The sequence below is a fragment of the Syngnathus leptorhynchus genome, chromosome 19 (genome assembly GCF_054491065.1).
Source record: "Syngnathus leptorhynchus isolate UIUO chromosome 19, UIUO_Slep, whole genome shotgun sequence".
NCBI classification, from domain to species: domain Eukaryota; kingdom Metazoa; phylum Chordata; class Actinopteri; order Syngnathiformes; family Syngnathidae; genus Syngnathus; species Syngnathus leptorhynchus.
Window position 1 is genome coordinate 644,919 of NC_141213.1, and position 18,180 is coordinate 663,098.

At 45.0% G+C, this 18,180-nt stretch overlaps 1 protein-coding gene across 2 annotated transcripts in view; it reads right to left on the bottom strand.

Moving 5' to 3' along the window:
• LOC147041436 (cadherin-12-like) overlaps positions 1–18,180 on the bottom strand; it is a 56,847-nt gene that overhangs the window by 28,441 nt on the left and 10,226 nt on the right. For both annotated transcript variants that reach the window (XM_085939421.1, XM_085939420.1), the window contains exon 2: positions 7,211–7,616. In XM_085939421.1, coding sequence (XP_085795547.1) covers positions 7,211–7,468 — 258 coding nt within the window. In that variant the 5' untranslated portion in view covers positions 7,469–7,616. The remainder of the gene's footprint in view (positions 1–7,210; positions 7,617–18,180) is intronic.

Below are 18,180 nucleotides of genomic sequence, written 5' to 3' on the forward strand. Positions count from 1 at the left end.
GGAAGGACTTCAGTAACGAACACCCCGCTAACGACGCTAGTTGATTTTGCTGCCTCATATTAAAGTTTGCCGTCCCCATTTGGCCATCGAGTTTTAGTGTCTTTGCTTCCGGGTGCTCTCTTGAAAACGTGCGCGAACAGGTTTGTATGTTTTGAATAAAACACATCGTTGGTTGCAGGGCACTGAGCAGATTGTGGAGACGTACCCGCGAGGGAGTTTACAAATTTGCCAAGCTGTTGTCGCTTCATTTAGCATCCCCACTTATTGTTTGGTGTTTCTTGGCTTGGACTCGGCCGCCGCAGATGCTAATAGTTACATGAAAGCACTTTGCCCGCGGCGCGTTGCAAATCCCACAGACGGACTGTTGCAAACTCCGGTGTGCTAATTTACGTTCTCCCAGTGAGTTTACAATCAAACCAAGAAAAAGTGCAACATCTGCTCAGTCTTGTGCAATTTGACGGGAGAGGACACAAGAGTGAAAAAACCCCATAAAAAGTAAAGATAAATATCACACTGGCAAGACTTTGTGGACAGCGTTGTGACTGTTAATGAGCGTTTATAAATAATAACAGGTTGTACACAAACATAAGCAGCCAACGGTGTCAGCATGCCGATCATGAGCATGAAACAAAAAATGTGAAATCTCAAGAGGTGATATGTTTTTTTTTCCCAATCATTTTCCGTAATTGAGAAAAACTGCTGTTGACGCGTCGGGAGTGGACCAGCAACTGAGTTTTGACGTGGCAAACGTGAGAAACAAAGCCATCCTCTGAATGAAGGCCATACGCACGGACACAAACACGCACAGTGTTCTGTTGATTTGCCTAAGCGGCACAAATTGTAGCCAACACCGACTTTTGCCCCCCCCCCCTGCATTATGAAAATAAAACCATTTTTGTTTATTTTATTTGTCTTCAATTATGTTTCTCTGCTGTGTACCAATTAACGAATTATTTGATAGACTAGATTTTCATTGTTTAAATGAATGGCATTTCCCACCTTCTCGTTCACGACAAGCGTTACCATTTTGTGTGAAGAAAATGAATGAGATGGCACGCGCTTCATGTTTTTTATTTCACCATTCGCAATCCTGATTCAGTGCCATGAGCTAAGTTGCAGGTTTGCATTGCACAAACAAATAAAAACTACGACTTGTCAAAACACGATCTTTATTTGATCCTATTTTTGGGATAATCTTTGCGTGATTCAACATTCCACCTGTAAAGCTTGTCTTCATATTACGCTTTGGAGGGAGCTGATCTGCCATTCACCCGCCCACTGTTCTCAGGTGCCAACGGGCTTTTGTAACCATGACGATAGGGGCGGTGGTATTAGGACATGAGGACATGTCGTCTGAAAAGAAATACGTCAACAACAACAAAACCACCGCCAACATGTGTGGATCTGCGCATGTGGCGCATGCAGCGGACACATCAGTAAACGCACCCGGAATGGGGTGGGATTATGTAAATGAGCTCTCCTGTTCATTCAGAATGCTTTGCTTCCGAATGTAATTTCCGAAATAGTCAGAAATGTGTATGCCCGCCATTAATACGTACATTTTCCACAATACACATCTTGTATGGAAAAACTTTTCTGCCATCACTTGCATGCAAAATATGTTCATAGTACTTTCCATGCTCCAGCAATATGAATTCGAAGCGTGATATCCATATTAATGGAGTTCCCGATCGTAGTGTGCTGGGCTACACTGGGATGATGTGCACCGAGCGGCGCCTCTCATCTGCGATGCACAAAGGTTGCATATTGATTAATTTGACTGATTTGGGTGCAGAACGTGAGCAGGCCTTGTCGAAAATGCAGTAATTGGATTTCTGCAACTGGGATTATACGGCGCACCTCGAAGGAAAGCGCTTGGGAAGCTTGACCAATCAGCTTTCCTTTCACGAGGTTTGAAAGGGCCCTACGTTTCAACTCTGTGGAATCAAATGTTCATCTTAAGAAATGTGATCAGGGAAAACACGGAATCCATTCGATTTGTGTTGTTTTGCGAAGCGGGAATTTGCCACAACAAGCTGCTATGTGTTTAGGTAATAATCTCTTTGTGAGACAGCGTGTGCTGACTGCTCGAGGTTCTTTGCGTACGTCGTGTTCCGAGCGAGCGGCATACGGACAGACGATTTGCCTTTATGGTTGACACTTTGGAGGTTCGCAGCTCAAATCTTGCCAATGGCATTCCATAAATATACGTGCATTGAAGACAAAATTGGTACTGTTTGTATGCAAATAACCTTGTCATCCGTACACTGTAATACATCATGTTATACTGTATCGGGCCGTAGATCCAATTAACTTGCGTGAATTAAATCGATTGAGATAAAGCTATACCCGATACGCTTGTTTATCTCTCGACGCTAGCTAGCTGCGACGAAGCAGCCACGCGCGAGTGCGCAACTATGAGGCGGCAAGAAAGCTCAGGCATCAGAAACGGTGCAGTGTGGTTATTAAAGCTGATCGATATCAGAGGGCGGGCCATTTCTCGGGGAATGACACCATGCTATCTGTGGCTGCGTTACGCCTGCGCGGCCTGGCTTTGAGCAACACGCTGCAGCAAACCAAGTCCAAACCAAGTCTGGAATGAAACGTGTGCATGATATCTACTCGTAAGTGAGGCCATAAAATTGAACTGATTGACAGATAAGGCATATAGCCAAGACTGTGTTAGCTCAGTGCCAAGCAAAGTTGTGCAACTGAGTCAGTGCTGACTTGTGTCTTGACCAACACTAAAGGACTTAAGACTGCAGTTGGACTTGGGATGACTTGGGACTTGACTTGAGTGACCGGACAAGTGACCAAAAAAATAAGAGAAGGAATGGTTGGATCTCTTTCCAATTTGTCTGGTAATGCAACCAGCCATTGGCTAGCTTGTTTTTTTTAGCACTGGGTTTTAATTCTTAAAATGGGCTCAATGCAATGCTTGCTATTTGTGTAAGGTTAAAGCGTTTGCTGACAATATGGCGACAGAGGTCAAGCATCCAAACGGCTGTAGTAGTCTTATGTCTGTCTCATACAACGTTAGTAAGAGATATTGATCGGGCCGATACCTTTTCTCATATCACAGTTGGTTAAGCAGGGTGGGCCTTTGTTTTTTTTTTTTCTACTCCGATGTGAAACGTGAATGTCACCGTGCAGACAAGATGGACGCACATGTAAGTGATACTAATGGCGATCATATCTCCATGGAAATATGAGGCTGGATGTTTGAAGAGAAAAGTAGATGAAGCAGGAAAAACATACAGTGTACTTTTTTTTTGCCAGAACAGACAAATGGTCATCATTAGCTTTGGTTTGAGCTTTCCATCCAGCCGCATTCATCATCAACTTGAGACTGTTATTGGCAAACTCCATTATGGGCATCAATGCAATCAAAACCATGGCTATCCTTCACCAATATAGGCCTAGGTATTTTTTTTTTTTTCAGAAAATGATTTTCAAAATCTTCAGTACAGAAGCGTGGGTGTCCTATTTCCGCTACAACAGCTAAGGGTTAACAAACACTATCCAGTTTGAAAAGGTGACTTGTCCATAGGTTGTAGCCACATTTCCTGCAGAAGAACCCATCTTCCTTAAAGACGGCTGAGAAGTGGTGTCATCACATTAGCCACGCCTTGAGCCGGATGCCACTCACAGATAAACCAGATGATTATCAGACTTGTGGTGTCCTCACCAGGCTGGAGGTCAGCGACGAACGCTCCGGCGGCAGTCTGCTGGCCTGTTTACGATTAATTACTGAGAGTCTTACTTAAGGGCTTTGCGGAATGCAGCTTCTGTCATCCGCCCACTGTAAACACGATTTTGTCCGAGGGGACGCCTCAGCTCTAGGAGTGTTTTACAACAAAATTCCAAAGCGTTGAAACGAAAGCACATTTAATGGGGCATGGTGGAAAAGGTGCTCCACGTCCTCCTTTATGACTCTTCTGAGGAAGTTTAGATTCCGAATAAATCTCAGGCGAGGCGGGAATGGTCACTCCTTGGCCAGCGGAAAACGATGCAGCGCTGCCCTTTTGTTGTAAGTCTTTGATTGACTTTTATGTAAATGCGAGACCTTTTGTCTTCCAGCGTCAGAAGCGTTGGCGCGTCACTTGCTCATCACACCGCAGTGAACGTTTTGGACATTTACAAGGGCATTTGTGCAGAAATTTCAGAATAATCCAAAATTGTATCCAAAGTCCTGAAATTGGGATGTACCTTGGTTCTTTTAATTTCCCTGCTGAGGTTATTTTTAACCCAATTCCATCTCAATTTTTCAACGTAAACACATCCCTGCCTCTCTTTTTCTAGGTCTCCTCCTTGCTGTGCACAGCTGCTATTCCAGATGTTCCTGGTCACTTCTCCTCAAAAGGTCACATCCACAGGTGCTCTTCAGAAATCCACATCTACACAGTAAAACTTCAAGTTTTCTTTTAATATTTCCTCAATATTTTAACTACTACTGGGAAATACAGCGTGACTAACCCCAAATGAATCAAATGAATGTTACAATCCAAGCCGACATGACTCCTGTTCCAATCAATCAGGAGAAAATGCGAGGGACTAATGGCTGCGCCCACTCAGCCGAAGCGCTCGGACTGCTGACGGCCGACGTTAGCTCGCACATCAACGGCGTTGTGCGTGAGCTAATTGGCAGATTAACCCCCCTGACGTGCTCACCGCTTGAACCGCTAATGTGCAATGATGTGGAGGACGTGCACCCCAGGACGTGCACAAATTGATTCATCGGGGAAAAAAAAAAAATGCAGAACATTTTTGTCCTCGATTATCTTAAAAATAATTGTAACATTTTTAAAAATAAAATGTATTTATTATTTAGACTTGATTTATTTTCTAGCTATTTTTTGTGAATCATTTACCCATCAAAATGATGTCAAATGTACCTGAGATTCCCCAAATAGACATACAGATGCAAATAGCCTGTATAGGACTAACCTCCTTTGATGCAAAATAAAAGATTACGCCAAAGCAGCGGTCCCCGAGTTGCTTCTTGATTATAATGGTGGTCTCTTGACCAAAACCAGTTGAAACCCCATGATTTAAACATTCAATAAGCAATTCTAAACTATTTTTGAGGCAAGCTCTAACTACTCGCATTCCTTCCCTTTTTGAAGCAAAGCTCAGTCTATGCACAAACCTTTAAAAGCCAATTTTCCATAACATTTCCCAAGAATTTATATGACGGCGAAACCTCTGAATGCGGCAAGATGAGGCCTCATGTAAAACATGCTTGATGACTTTAATAAGAACCACAGCGGCGGCAGCGCACCCTTATTTGCACCTTGGTGAGCGGCGAGGACAATTAGCAGCAGCTGCCGCTTGTTTGCCTTCACATTTAGTGGCTGCTGTTCTCGTTGCAAACATATTAGTAATTATTAGTGTGCTAAATTAAGATGAAAACGCCACTTGGCTTGATGCCACTTGAGTCTAAATACATTCACGAGGAGAGCGGCGGCTTTGCTCACGCTCGCCCATTCAAAGGCGAACAAACGGCATTTGGCGGCTTCTCTTATTATCCGTACACTCCACGCAGGGGCAAAGGGCACGGAAGTATCCACTGGTAGCATCGCGTCGACACAATGTTACTCAATTCTACCATGTCATCTGCCACTTTGTCGCTCCTGTGAAAATTGCAACGTTTTCCCACCTCAAAGGCCAAAAGTTATTTCTGAACGGGTTTGAATGAGAGTGATTTCCTGTTCTGGGCAGCACGGCGAAATAGCGCTCAATACAAATGATAATGACGTCATGGTTTCACAGTTCCAGCTGGAGACGAATGAGAAACTGCACTACTCAAAAGAGCCTTTTACAGTTGAAGTTCTACCTCAAGTAAATCAATATTTATAATACATGCCTGTGTGTGTGCGCGCGCACTGACCAAGCAGAAAATAATGGCAGTGATACGGGGGACAAAATGGGATTTAACTCGGCCGCACGTCCACGCCGCGACGCAAATCGTCGACTTTTATGGAGCAGCCCAAAGGTACGTAAATTGTAAATTAATACGAGACGACCGAGGAGACTGCGAGTGCTGCTGAAGCGCGTGCCAGGTGCTCAGCGGGCTGACATGGTCAATATCCCTCACACACAAACACACACAGCGGAGATGCTATACTTATGCGTCTTAATGGCTGACGAGATAAAAACAAACCGGTGCAATAACAACAGCAGCAGAGGGTGGAGACCAGATCAGTCCATCCCATTAAACATGCATCATGGCCATGCATCAGCATAAAGGCACAATACATCGCAATTCAAGACCTGGCTCGGGATTCCGCCTTTGAAATATAGTCAGTGTAAAAACTCAGTGTGAATCCGTTGTGTAGCTGCAGAGGTCAATTTCCATCGTTGATGCGAAAATCTATAAATGCTAAATGCTAAGAATGCTAAGCAAACAACAGCAGGGAAGGACGACGAGCCCCCGCGACACCATTACCGCGGCTTAAGTACGTAATCGTTAGAAAGCTCATTGGTGAGAGAAAATGTGCTGCTTTGTCTCAATCAAATTAGCAGGCAGCTAGAAACGATGATGCCAATTAGCTTGCTAATTGTTTCTTCGTTTGCTCCTGCTTTCCCACACACAAACACACACACACACACACACGAAGACACACTGTCGAGTTTGTTGAGTGGAAATAAGACTTTTCAGCCTGGACTCAGAATACCTTCTAATAGCTCCTTTAATGCTGGCGGCCCAGCCGGTGGTCCACTTGGGTTCATTTATGTTCTTTTGAAAGTAGGTCTGTGATCTTTTCTGCCCTTTCAAGTCAACTTGATAACTGCATCTAAGATGGTGTCACCGTCACCCTGCCCTCACCCTCGTCGGGTTTCATCTCTGGGGCTTTTATCCTTTTAGCTTGCACCACCATCAACGTCGTTAAGGCCCACTCTCGCCTCGGCTTGCTTTTCATAGAACAGACGGTGATCGTCAAGCAAAAGTGAAGTCCACATGAGTGCCTTATGACGGTTCGCCATTAGCGTTCCACTTCTTTGCTTGATGGGATCAAGGTTAGGGTATCTCCAGTTCTTCAACACCATATTTAAAGAGGACAGGGAAGGATGGATGTACTGAAATGTGAAGCAACTGAGCGATTTTAAGACCAAGCAGTCGGATCAATAAATCCTGATCTGTTTTGGGTGTGATATGATAGCCACAAATGAAACAACATGGCATAATATTGCAAGCCAAATGTCTTACCTTGCCCACGTACTGCGGGTCAGAGCCCATGTACTCCTCCAGCACAAAGAACTGGTTCCACACCCAGCCCCTCTTAACTCGTTGGAAACCTGCCGGGCCATTTCTGACGGAGCCCAGCGAGCTCCTGGTGCGCACCCTCCCCGCCATCCTGCCGGGTCTCGGTGGCGAGGAGGGCGGCCCTATGGTGGGTGGCGGCGAGGCCGAGCCTTCCTGGAGGTGATACCAAAGGAACAGCAGCAGGCAGTTCCTTGCTAGCATTGGCGGTCTTTGAGGGTCAGCTCTCAAAGTTGAAGTGACACGGGGGCGAGAGCTGAGCCACGGTGAAAACACTTTGGCGAGGACAGAGTCGGGACGGCGGCAGCCAACGGGAAGGCTCGGGAATCGGCGCTCTTCAGAACGTCATCACCTGAAATGCAGAAGTTAGATTTCATTCAGAGAAGACGTTCAATCTCATGCAAACTTTATTCGCAGACAAATGAATTTGAATTACACATCGATATTTCTAGTACTTTGTGTTAGCATCCTGTCTGAGGAAAACATTAACAATTCCTTTGGTCAAACGTATCAACGTGACGATCAACGACCAGTCGATATCATCGCCACATGAGCAAAAGATAGAAATAGCCGTGAAAGAGGAAGAATCTTAAGAAGGTATAATCGGCTTTCCAATGTGCGATACCTAATCTGCTCTCTCTGCCACTCGTCTATGTTTGTGTCCTTTGTGGCGGAACTGCAACGGCGCCTGTCACATCCTTTTCACGCTGACCTAATGAGTCGCATTCCGCACGCCAGATAAAGTAAACTGCTTGAGAGCAGCGTGTGAGACACACTCAAGTCAAAGTCATATGGTAAGCAGAGCTGCATGTAGTTTGTGACCCTGGAAAAGACTGCTTCATGAGCATGTCGTGGTCTTATAACTTCAACTGATTTTGTTGTTGTTCATCTCCTAATTAGCAGCGCAAGAGAGTGAGACTGTAATTTCATGAGCGGAGCCCTCGTTGATTTGATTGTCTTTGATTAATTATGCCGACCGCAACATGGACTTCGGCAGCAGATTTTTAGCTTAGCTCACCCACTCGCCCCCACCGATTTGTCTTCACACTGCATTATCTAAAAAGTCAGGAATGAGCACCAAAAGTTTTACCGATGAGGTCTTGACTCGGGTCAGACGCGGCTCTCCCGCAGGTCCCTCCTCATTTTGTTCAGCCATAATTTAAAATGACTGTTCCGGCAACCCCTGCAAAACGCCAGTGCCCCAAGAGAGCTCGGTGCTTATTTGATGGGCTAAGTTCATTAGCATGTGTCGGGCTGGCGGTCGAGCGTTCTGACCCGTCGCTGACGACGCATCATCGTTGTCGGTCTCGCACGTCGCTTTCAATTCTTGGAGGATAAGGTGGATTGTTCGGAAACGCCACAGAACTTTGCATTTCATACCGCTCGCCAAGAACTTGACATTTATTCAAAACCCATTGTTCACAGAACTTAAAAGGTCATTTAAAATGTGTAGTTGATCAAGCTTGTGTCTACATCCAATTTTGCGTTTCTAGGGGTTGGATGTTTTTCTTGTCAAGTCGTGTTTGAAAACTTGCCGTTTCTAAAAACGCTTCAAACAATATTGGCTGCTGCACGACAAGAGAGCAAAAGATGCAGTGGGTGCAGCGCCGAAGACTTTAATATCAGTGAGGCCTGGAGGGGAAAGAGTGGGTGGGAAGCACCAAGGTAGAAGCGAGCTAATGAAAAGTAGCAACGTTAGCACAACACGCTCGTCTTGGCTTCGACTGACGGCCGACGTGTTGCGGCGCTAACGATGGTCTCGTGCGTGTTGCCCGGTGGGCGGCGGAAAACAATACAAACGTGAATACCATAACATGAGTCATCTTGGTGTTGTGGGAAGTGCTTTCTTTAAGATGCCAGACTCAACTATAATCCTCCTTCTGAGCCTCATCTATCCACCAGACTGAGTTTGGAACGTGTCTGAGGTGTGCCTTCTGATCTGCCGCCTTGTTATCTCAGTTCTAGTTCACCAGACAGGCTCGTGCTTTCATGGCAGTGAGGCAGCTTGATTCAGAATCATATAAGAGAGAGCCATCATCATCCAAGTCTTAGACGATTATTTCAAGTCATGTGGCGTGGGATGTGTTTGTTGTACAGAGGATACTCCTCAGAATAAATGGAAACGGTCCAGCTTAGTCAAGTGGAAGCTAGAACTTTGAAAGACCTGGAACATCTTCATCTTTTCAGAAGGTTCATCATGAGAGTGAGCCAACACACACACACACACACTCTAATGGACACATGGCGGCCGGCGTCGCCTGCCAAGAGTGTTTATGCTAGGAGGACGTCGCCGCCGTCACGACGTGCTAACACAATCATGAACGCGCCATTTAAATCGGACTCAGCATCCAATTATCCGTTTCTTAGCGCTTACGCCGTTCAGGGTCATGGGTGAGCTGGCAAGAAAAGCAGGGTGCGATCCCGAATAACAGATTTGAGACCAGTTCTGCTGGACTAGGCTAAAGCTTGCCATGCGCTTCGGATAAGTGCGATAGAAAATGGATAGACGGGTTTGCTGTGGCAACCAGGGAAACACACTGAGCGTTCAACACTTCAGTAGCAATCCTGCCAATTAGCAGACAGAATATGTTCTTTCAAAAAGATGGAGTTTATTATCGCAAACATTCTATTCCTGTCTCAACACGATTGCGTCTAAAACCCATCAACAATCCAGTGTGAGGGCAACACAAATAAATACGGTCATTTCAATCTTCATGAACATGTTAATGGAAAAATCTGAAGGGGAATTGACAACATGTTTCTAGAAAATGTCTTTTTCCTTATGCCACCTAAATATGGCAGCTGTTTCCGCTCTTCACTCTCTAGGGATATTGAACGGATCGCAACTGCACTGCTCTCCACTTCTTTAAAATCGTGCATGCTGTGTGAATATCTTTGATTTGCATCACTCTAGTAGTCGCATGCTCTCATACCCGAGCAGGGTTACATACACAGCAGCAGCAGCAGCAGCAGCAGCAGCATGTGGTTGTGACCCTCGCGGAGACATCGATGTAATGGACTGATAATGGGTGAAGGTGCCGGCCGGCTCCCGCTGTTCTCCACCGATCCTGCCCGAGTGAATGTGCATTCAATAAAAGCTTGCCAGCTTGACTCGCTAACCCCTGAGGCGGCAGTGACCCCGCCGCTCAGGTTTGAGCAAAGGAAAGATACCCGTGGCTGGAATTTGTGCCCCCCCCCCCCCCCCCCGTTGCTGCGTGTCATTAAAGTGACGAGAAGGAAGCGGAGCGCTTGTAACTTGGCAGATAGCGGCTGACATTTGCAACAATGCCAAATGCAAAGTTTAAAGCCACAAAAATTCAAAATAGTCTCGGTGTAAAAGTCAAATGGCATCGACCCAGTTTTCACGAATAAATGTTTGAGAACCGCCGTCAACTTCCTGTGTTGCAGTTAGCGTACTCGATCAATTCGACACCGTTGCCTTGACCTTGAAAACCTTTATTAGCAAACTGTTGATGTTGCATCGTCTCTTTAATCACGTCAACCGTTACGACTGTTGTCATCCTCTCATTAGCTCCGTTGAATAATAACACGCACACACACACACTCGCAGTAGATGGCGACTATTATGACCGCCATTACTGCTGCATCGCTGCTTCTACGTTTTCTCTTAATTAGACGTTGCTAAATGTTAGCAGATAAAACGCTGGTGAGAGAGTCAGTCGGCGCCTGGATTTACAGCCCGGTTGAGCAGATGGCGATAAATTAGAGATGGGGGGTGGGGGTGCTCGGGTCCAAATGATACATCCCAAACCTCGTTTCGCGGCGGAAGAAAATCAAACCACCGCGCTGACGAGGCGTCACATTCCATTTCAATCAGACGTCAACGAGCTACCATGACAACTACTTGGTTTCCCTTCTACGTGCGAGTACGGGAGTGTGTGTGTCATCGTAAATTAAAACCTTGTAAATAATGAAACACGCACTCGCAATTCTAACTTTCACTCATGTAAAAATCCAGAAATTTGGAAATCGTTGATATGTTTATTTGGGTTTTTCTTAGGTTGGTCAACACGTGTTGCTCTCGCAGTCATCCGCTGTCATCCCGTTTCACTCCAGAGTGTTTAATTCTGCACTTTTCTTCCCAATGCAAGCACATTAGCCTGTATCGGGCACAAGATTCATCACTGTGCTTTTTCTATTACCGTGCTCATCTAAATGCAAATGGCAAGTGTCCCTTTTCTCCAGCCGGAGGAAGCTCCCGGCGCCACGCAGGAACGGCGGCGCAATTGAGACGTGTTCCTCGGGCCTCTCGCTCTTCCTCTCTCGCTTTTCCCTTCACTTTCGGAAACGCGAGCTAAAGAATGCTCGTCGTGTTGACTTAGCGGCGAGAGAAAAGATGCGTTGATTAAACATGAGTGCAAGACGACTTCTTTGCACTGGAGCTTGTAGAAATACGCCGCAAAGACGAAGTTTACGAGTTTTTCTATTCGACAAAGACGAAAACCAACAAGGGCAAGGAAATTAAATCTACTCTATGATTTGCGCCTAGGCAGACAAAAACCCCAAATGAAGTTGTTGTATTGACGTCCTTGGTCAATCCATGGTGCCATGAAAAAAAAAAAAAAGAAAAAAGGAAAAAAAGTACAAACTAAATGTACGTTATTCATCAAATTGTTTAAAAATGGAACCGAGACTAAAATCGAGCACCATTCATCGGCCTCAAATCTGTCAAATGGCCTAGGCCGAGTTTGCAGAAACTTTTGCGGCAATAATAATGCAAAAGAAATATCTATCTATCTACTTTCCCTCTTCTCAACTGACTTCTTTTTTTGTGTCATTATTTCATTGGCAAGTGTTTTGGGCACTGGCGAGACGGCGCGCCGTCTTTTATTACCGCCAAGCGTCTACCGTTGGCTTTGCTTAGCAGCCTTTTTCATCTCCTTTGCGCATCGGCGCCGCCTCAAGTAGCCGATAAGAGATTGACAACCGCTGCAAGTTTTTTTTTTTTTCTTCTTTCTTTTTTTCGCATTTAGCCCACTGGAGGCTAATTAAATATATTTCCCGTCTCAGCATCGAGTCGCAGCGGTTGCCGCACCATAAAGGAAGATTTAGTGTCGCAATTATGGCTTGAGGAGTTGTCGGGCCTACGTAGATCTCAAGCGCACATCAGGTGGGTGTGTAATACGCCAAATCTTCACCTTTCAGAACAAGTTGACTGTATTGCGTGTGCATTGCTGATAGTGATGATGCTGGATAGCCGCTCACTGTGGTCCAATAAGCATTGAGAATTAGTCATGTGAATCAGTGCCTTGCCCAGAGCTCTGCTTAATTATTTAAAGCCTCAAATGACTTCAGTAGTGGACATGAAAAGGAGAATATTCAAGCGCTTTCACAATCACAAATTCACTCGTGTTCCAGTTTTACTCGTGGAATAAATGTGCAGTCATTATTTTTTTTTTTTTGTTGTTGAATAATAATCAATCATTCTTGGAGAGCGAAGCTTGAAATGATGAAGAATGGACTCGTTTCATTTGGCTTCTTCACAAGCGGGTCACAATAGGAGCTATATGTATGACGATTGGAAGTTTGGATCCAACAGCCATGACGTGGGGTCACATGCGCCCCATTTCACGTGTACGCACGCTCACAGTTGTCGTGTTTTGATCGCATCCGCCGAAGCGCTGGGGGAGTCGCGAGCCGGCCGTTAAGGGCCAGGCCGAGCCACGATAATTCCGCTTCCCGCTGAGTGATTGAGCGATGTTGTATGCTCTTAAATTCTCATAGATTTCACATTAAGCGCACAGGCTGCACCGTGAATAGTTCCTTCGAGTCAATATATACGCGCAATTCTTACAGAACGACCATGCAACAAAAGTCAGCCAGCAAAAGCACCAAGCCTAAATTTAACCCCCAGAGTAACCCCTGACTAAAAGCCCAAATCAGAGCCTAAATCAAACAGCTAGATATCAACAAATGTGCAAGTCACAGGGCAGCTGCAATTCTCAAAGTGAAAATGAGAAAAGTGGACTCATCAGCCTTACAAACATTTGAAGCCTCCTGACCAAGCGCTTTAGAAATCACTTCATTAAACAGCTTTTGCAGCGTCAGTGAGCAAAAAAAAAAAAAGTAATCCGAAGAAAAGGAAAGGAGGTTCAGATGGGGTGAATGCACCTGGTACCGTTCTCCTGCTGCTTTAAATATTATATTTTGCAGTTTTTTCTTTTTTTTGGAGGGGGGGGGGGCACATTATTGCACGTGGGGAAATCCAAAATGCTCTGCAGCTATGTTCACCACATTAGGCTACACTAATGTCTGCCATCCACATACACTGTAGTGTAAAAACACGCTAAGAACTGAATACGCTCGCCCCGAGGCCGCGCTCTGCGGTCACTCCACACTCACTCCACCGCCGCCACGCAACATCTTTCATTTCACTTCTGCGTCGTCTCAGCTGCCTCAGAATTCAACAGCGAGTCGGGATGAGGCAAATGTCGGAATTGGCTTTCCTTGTAAGTTGTCAGATGTTTTCTTATCTGCCGACGCTCCCCAGTGAGAGAGCTCGGCCCGACTGCTGCTTTTGCCGACGCGGGGCCGCCCACGCCGCCATGCCTGACTCATTCGGGTTTCCTCCCGACATGCTCTCACATAAACAACAAGCTGCCGTCGTATTATGGAAGATGGCCTAACATTTGATTGTCGTTTTTACATTTTTATTGTATTTTCTTCCGTCTGCCCTCAACTTTAACCAAATGTGGTACAGCCCGCTAGCAGCTTCCTTTCTGCTCCATTTCATTTAGCATTTTAATAGGATTTTTTTTTTCATAGAATTTGGATGACAGTCAGCAGTTTAAAAATACAACACATTACTGTCTAATCAAATATATATACATACCATATAGGTGCTAACAACGACATGCTAGCTGTGCCAAATTGATTGGTTATTCATTAAATTGACACATTTGTTTTAATGATTGTGTTGTCATCGTTAGCCTGGTCGTTTGCATCGGATCATGTTCACTTGACCATTTTATCAATATTTACTCATAACTTGTGAAGCCCTTACATGGCAGTTGACAAACCAATAAGTCTTTATGGATATTTGAACACAGTTTTTTTTAAACAATAACAAGTGTAGAATTTCCACATTGGTGCAATTGGGCTGAATTAATTATCGGCACCTGTCGATTAATATCGGAGGATGCCGAAGGCGATGGCGTCACCAAAGGGCAATCAAGCTGGTCGCCGCTTCACCGTTATTAGTCCGGAGCGGCGGCGCGGCCATCAGTCAGCCGGCTAATATTAAAAGGTGTGCTTTTTCGGGCTCCCCGGCGACATAACTGCCCTAATCAAGCAGTTATCGTGCCAGAGGCCAGAGGGAGGCAGAGTAATGAGAAAGCAATATCCAAGATTAAGAATTAGTCTTTTCTGTAATGGCTCTGTCTCGCTGGGTCGATAGCGTGCCGTGCCGCCGCATGCACAAGTGGGGCCCCCGCTCAGGTGGAGGAGCGCTCCGAGCAAAACAACATCATCATCGGCTCGGCACGTCGGCTCAATCAATGAGGGCCTTTCTGCACATTAGCGCTGACTGATTTCCACGCGCACAAAAACACGTATGTCCGCTTCACGGTCATTTAGATTATTTAGAGGGGGTTCATCAATCTACTCGTAATGCCGCCAAGCTGAGCAACCAAAATGAAAAATTTAAAACCCTCCGTTAGCTGGCTGGAGGGGGGGGGGGGAAAGTATGTCACTTGATTGTGAGTCACCGTTACGTCATACTTATGAACTATCCATTAGCTGACCATTTTAAAAGAACATTGATGTCTTCATTGTATTATCGTTAGTTTCATTTGTTACAGATGTATTTTCAAGACATGTCCATTCTAGCATCTGGTAGACAATAAGGACACTTTAGCAATGAGCTCAAATCGGCACCCAAGACAAGACTGCATGTTTTGTCAGAGGTGTTAAAAAAAAAAAAGTACATAAAATTAGAGGCAAGATGCTGTGATGCAAATGCGACATGATGCATGGACAACATGCCTGGATTTCCATCCGGGCGTGTTTATGATGAAAACGTGGCTAACATACACGTGATGTAAACGTGTCTGACGCCTCTTCCTCTCCGATTAGCAGAGATGATGGGTGTGCTAAGCGAACTCCCGCTTTGCCGCCGACAGACGCCGTCGGCCGCCTCACTTTGCCTGCCGCTAATCGACATTAATTTAGTGACAGGTGAAAATTAAACACGTCTCCCACTTTGACGTTCTTGCTTATTGTTGTGCCGTCACTCAGCTTGAGTTTTCGCCGGAGATAAGATCCATGACGGAAAAAGGTGGCATTTTTTATCCATTTTTCTCACTGCTTCTCTTACCACACACAAATATGATGTGTTAAAACGGAGAGGATTCATCCAAACGTAAAACTGGAGAGCCTGAAGCTGAAATCTCGTCACTCTCACCTCGACAGAAACCTCGCCGCACGACTGAGCGCTAACCTGTAGCAACCCCACCTCGACGGCCAAGTGCCAATTAGCCTTTCGTCTATCCGGTCGGCTCAAACGTCTTGTCAGAAAGCGTGAGGAGGCTGATACATAACTCCGCACCAATGTGGCGATCAAACGCTTCCTACAGGAATTCAAAAGAAATTTCTCAGCGCTTCCAAATAAAAGGAAAGGAGCCGACCTCAGTCATCAGCGCTTTTTAACGACTGGATGAAAGCTTTGTGGTAGATTAGCGCCTCGACGATAAAAAAATTAGCTATTTTCCTCCTTAGAAAATTATTTTAGCCAATCACAAACTGCGCGCAAGAAAATGCAACAAGATTGTAGTTTTTAGCGAGCTAAAGGCTAAGCAACAACTCATTGCATAGAATCTGGATGTGCAAGTGTTAGTCAGCCATTTATGAAAATAACGGTCAGCGTCTCTTGAAGTGCGGCAAATGATTAAGACTCAATGAGCCCCCACCATGAGACGGCATCACGTTCCCGCTGACGCTGATTTCCCCCGAGTGCGTGTCAATTATGAAATTCATGCTCATATCCAGATAACGTGGCATGTCACTTATTTGTGTCCTTTCTTCTCTTTTTGCTATCACACGCCATTTGCACATCAGGTCGTCCAATGGGGAAGGGAACCTCGCACTGAGAACGTCCACTCACTTTTGGTATCAATCGATACTGGCGGCAATATCGCCGCCGATGCTTGAGTTGCCTGTCTGATTAAATATGTATTGATTGCAGATTTAACTTTCTTAACTGTGCCATAACGCCCCAGGCCTTTATAACAAAATAATGAGCTAGAAAATAAATGATTGAAAAAAAGAACGAGTGCCCCAGAGCTGTTAATGATAATAATAATAATAATGATGATGAAGAAAACAAAGAGGCGAGCGATGTGTTGTTTTCAGCCTGAAGTGAGAGCAGAAGGACAAAGAGACACTCGCCTCAGTCTTCACTCAAGCTTATCTTGCAACAACAAATGCCTCACATAAAATGTCATGGTCGGGGGCTGCAGGGTAGTGGGCTGTCGGGAGGGGGCGGGCGGCCATCATCTGTTTTTCCTTTTTGCGCATAACGTAAACCCTCGCTGGCAGTGTTGACGACAAGAAAAGCAGTGGAAGTGATAAAGCATGGCGTTGCTCCTGTTAAATAGACTAAGAAATCATCTTGACACAAGGCCAAGGCGACGCGTCTTCCTCAAGGTCAAGTGTGCGCTTTCGCCATCGGCGCCGTGATGAATGGGAGGGACCCGTGCGAGACTCGGCCGGGCGCTAATGCATCGTCTTTACCGCCTTGCTTGTTGAGATTATGAAAGGTGTGGTGCCCGCGGCAAAAAAAAAAAATCCAACAGGTGGCGAAAAGTCAGGTTGAAAAGAACACAGAGTTCAAATGAAAGACGACTCCGTTACACTGATCGCCACTTTTGGGGTATCTACATCAAAAAAATTGGGGGACATGATATTTATTTGCTTTTCTGATTACTCTTAGTGGTTGAATCTCGGCAGATATTTGTCAAGTTCTCACTGTGAGCAAAAAGATTACGGGATTCAAATGATAGCCCTAAAACAAGCTTTTGAATGACTTGAGCAAATAAAAACAGCATTGTTTTCTTCACAGTGTCTGTTTCACTTCCCTCACTCATTGTGTAACTGCTCACCCCTTCATTCTTAATTGGAGGAAAACAACTTCAAAGAGGCTAAAAAAAGTAAAGTCCCAATGATCGTCACACACACACACACACATCTGGGTGTGGTAAGATTTATCCTCTGCATTTAACCCATCCCCGTGTGATTTTGATCCATCTCCTGCCCTGGGGGAGAGAGAGGGGAGCAGTGAGCAGCAGCGGTGCCGCACTCGGGAATCATTTGGTGATCTAACCCCTCAATTCCAAACCTTGATGCTGAGTGCCAAGCAGGGAGGCAATGGGTCCCGTTTTTATTGTCTTTGGTATGACCCGGCCTGGGTATGAACCCACAACCTTCCAGCCTCAGGGCGGACACTCTTATTTTTTTTTTTTTTTGGATCCTTGATTAATCAGCCAATCATTGTGCAAAAACCATCACCGGTGACAGCCATCATTAATTGTTATTGTTCATAATTAATTGTGTTAAGTTGCATCAGTCATAGTTTGCTTCAAAGGGCCATTAAAATTGTCAATCCAAAATAATGTATGAACGTCTCATATGTATTGTATATACTAGTTTTCAAAACACAGACTAATAAAACCTGTTCAAATAATGAAAAATAAAATATTGAAATCAAATCAAATATTTGAAAATAAAAATTATTTTAAAAAAATGAACGGTAATAAAAATGGCTAACAATATCTCTATTTTTAAAAGTGAAAACAATTAGAAACTTTGGAATTGAATTGAATTCGATGCACAATTTGCCTTCGCAGGCCACCTAAATTTATGTGGTCGGCCGTATCTGGCCCCCGGGCCTTGACTTTGAC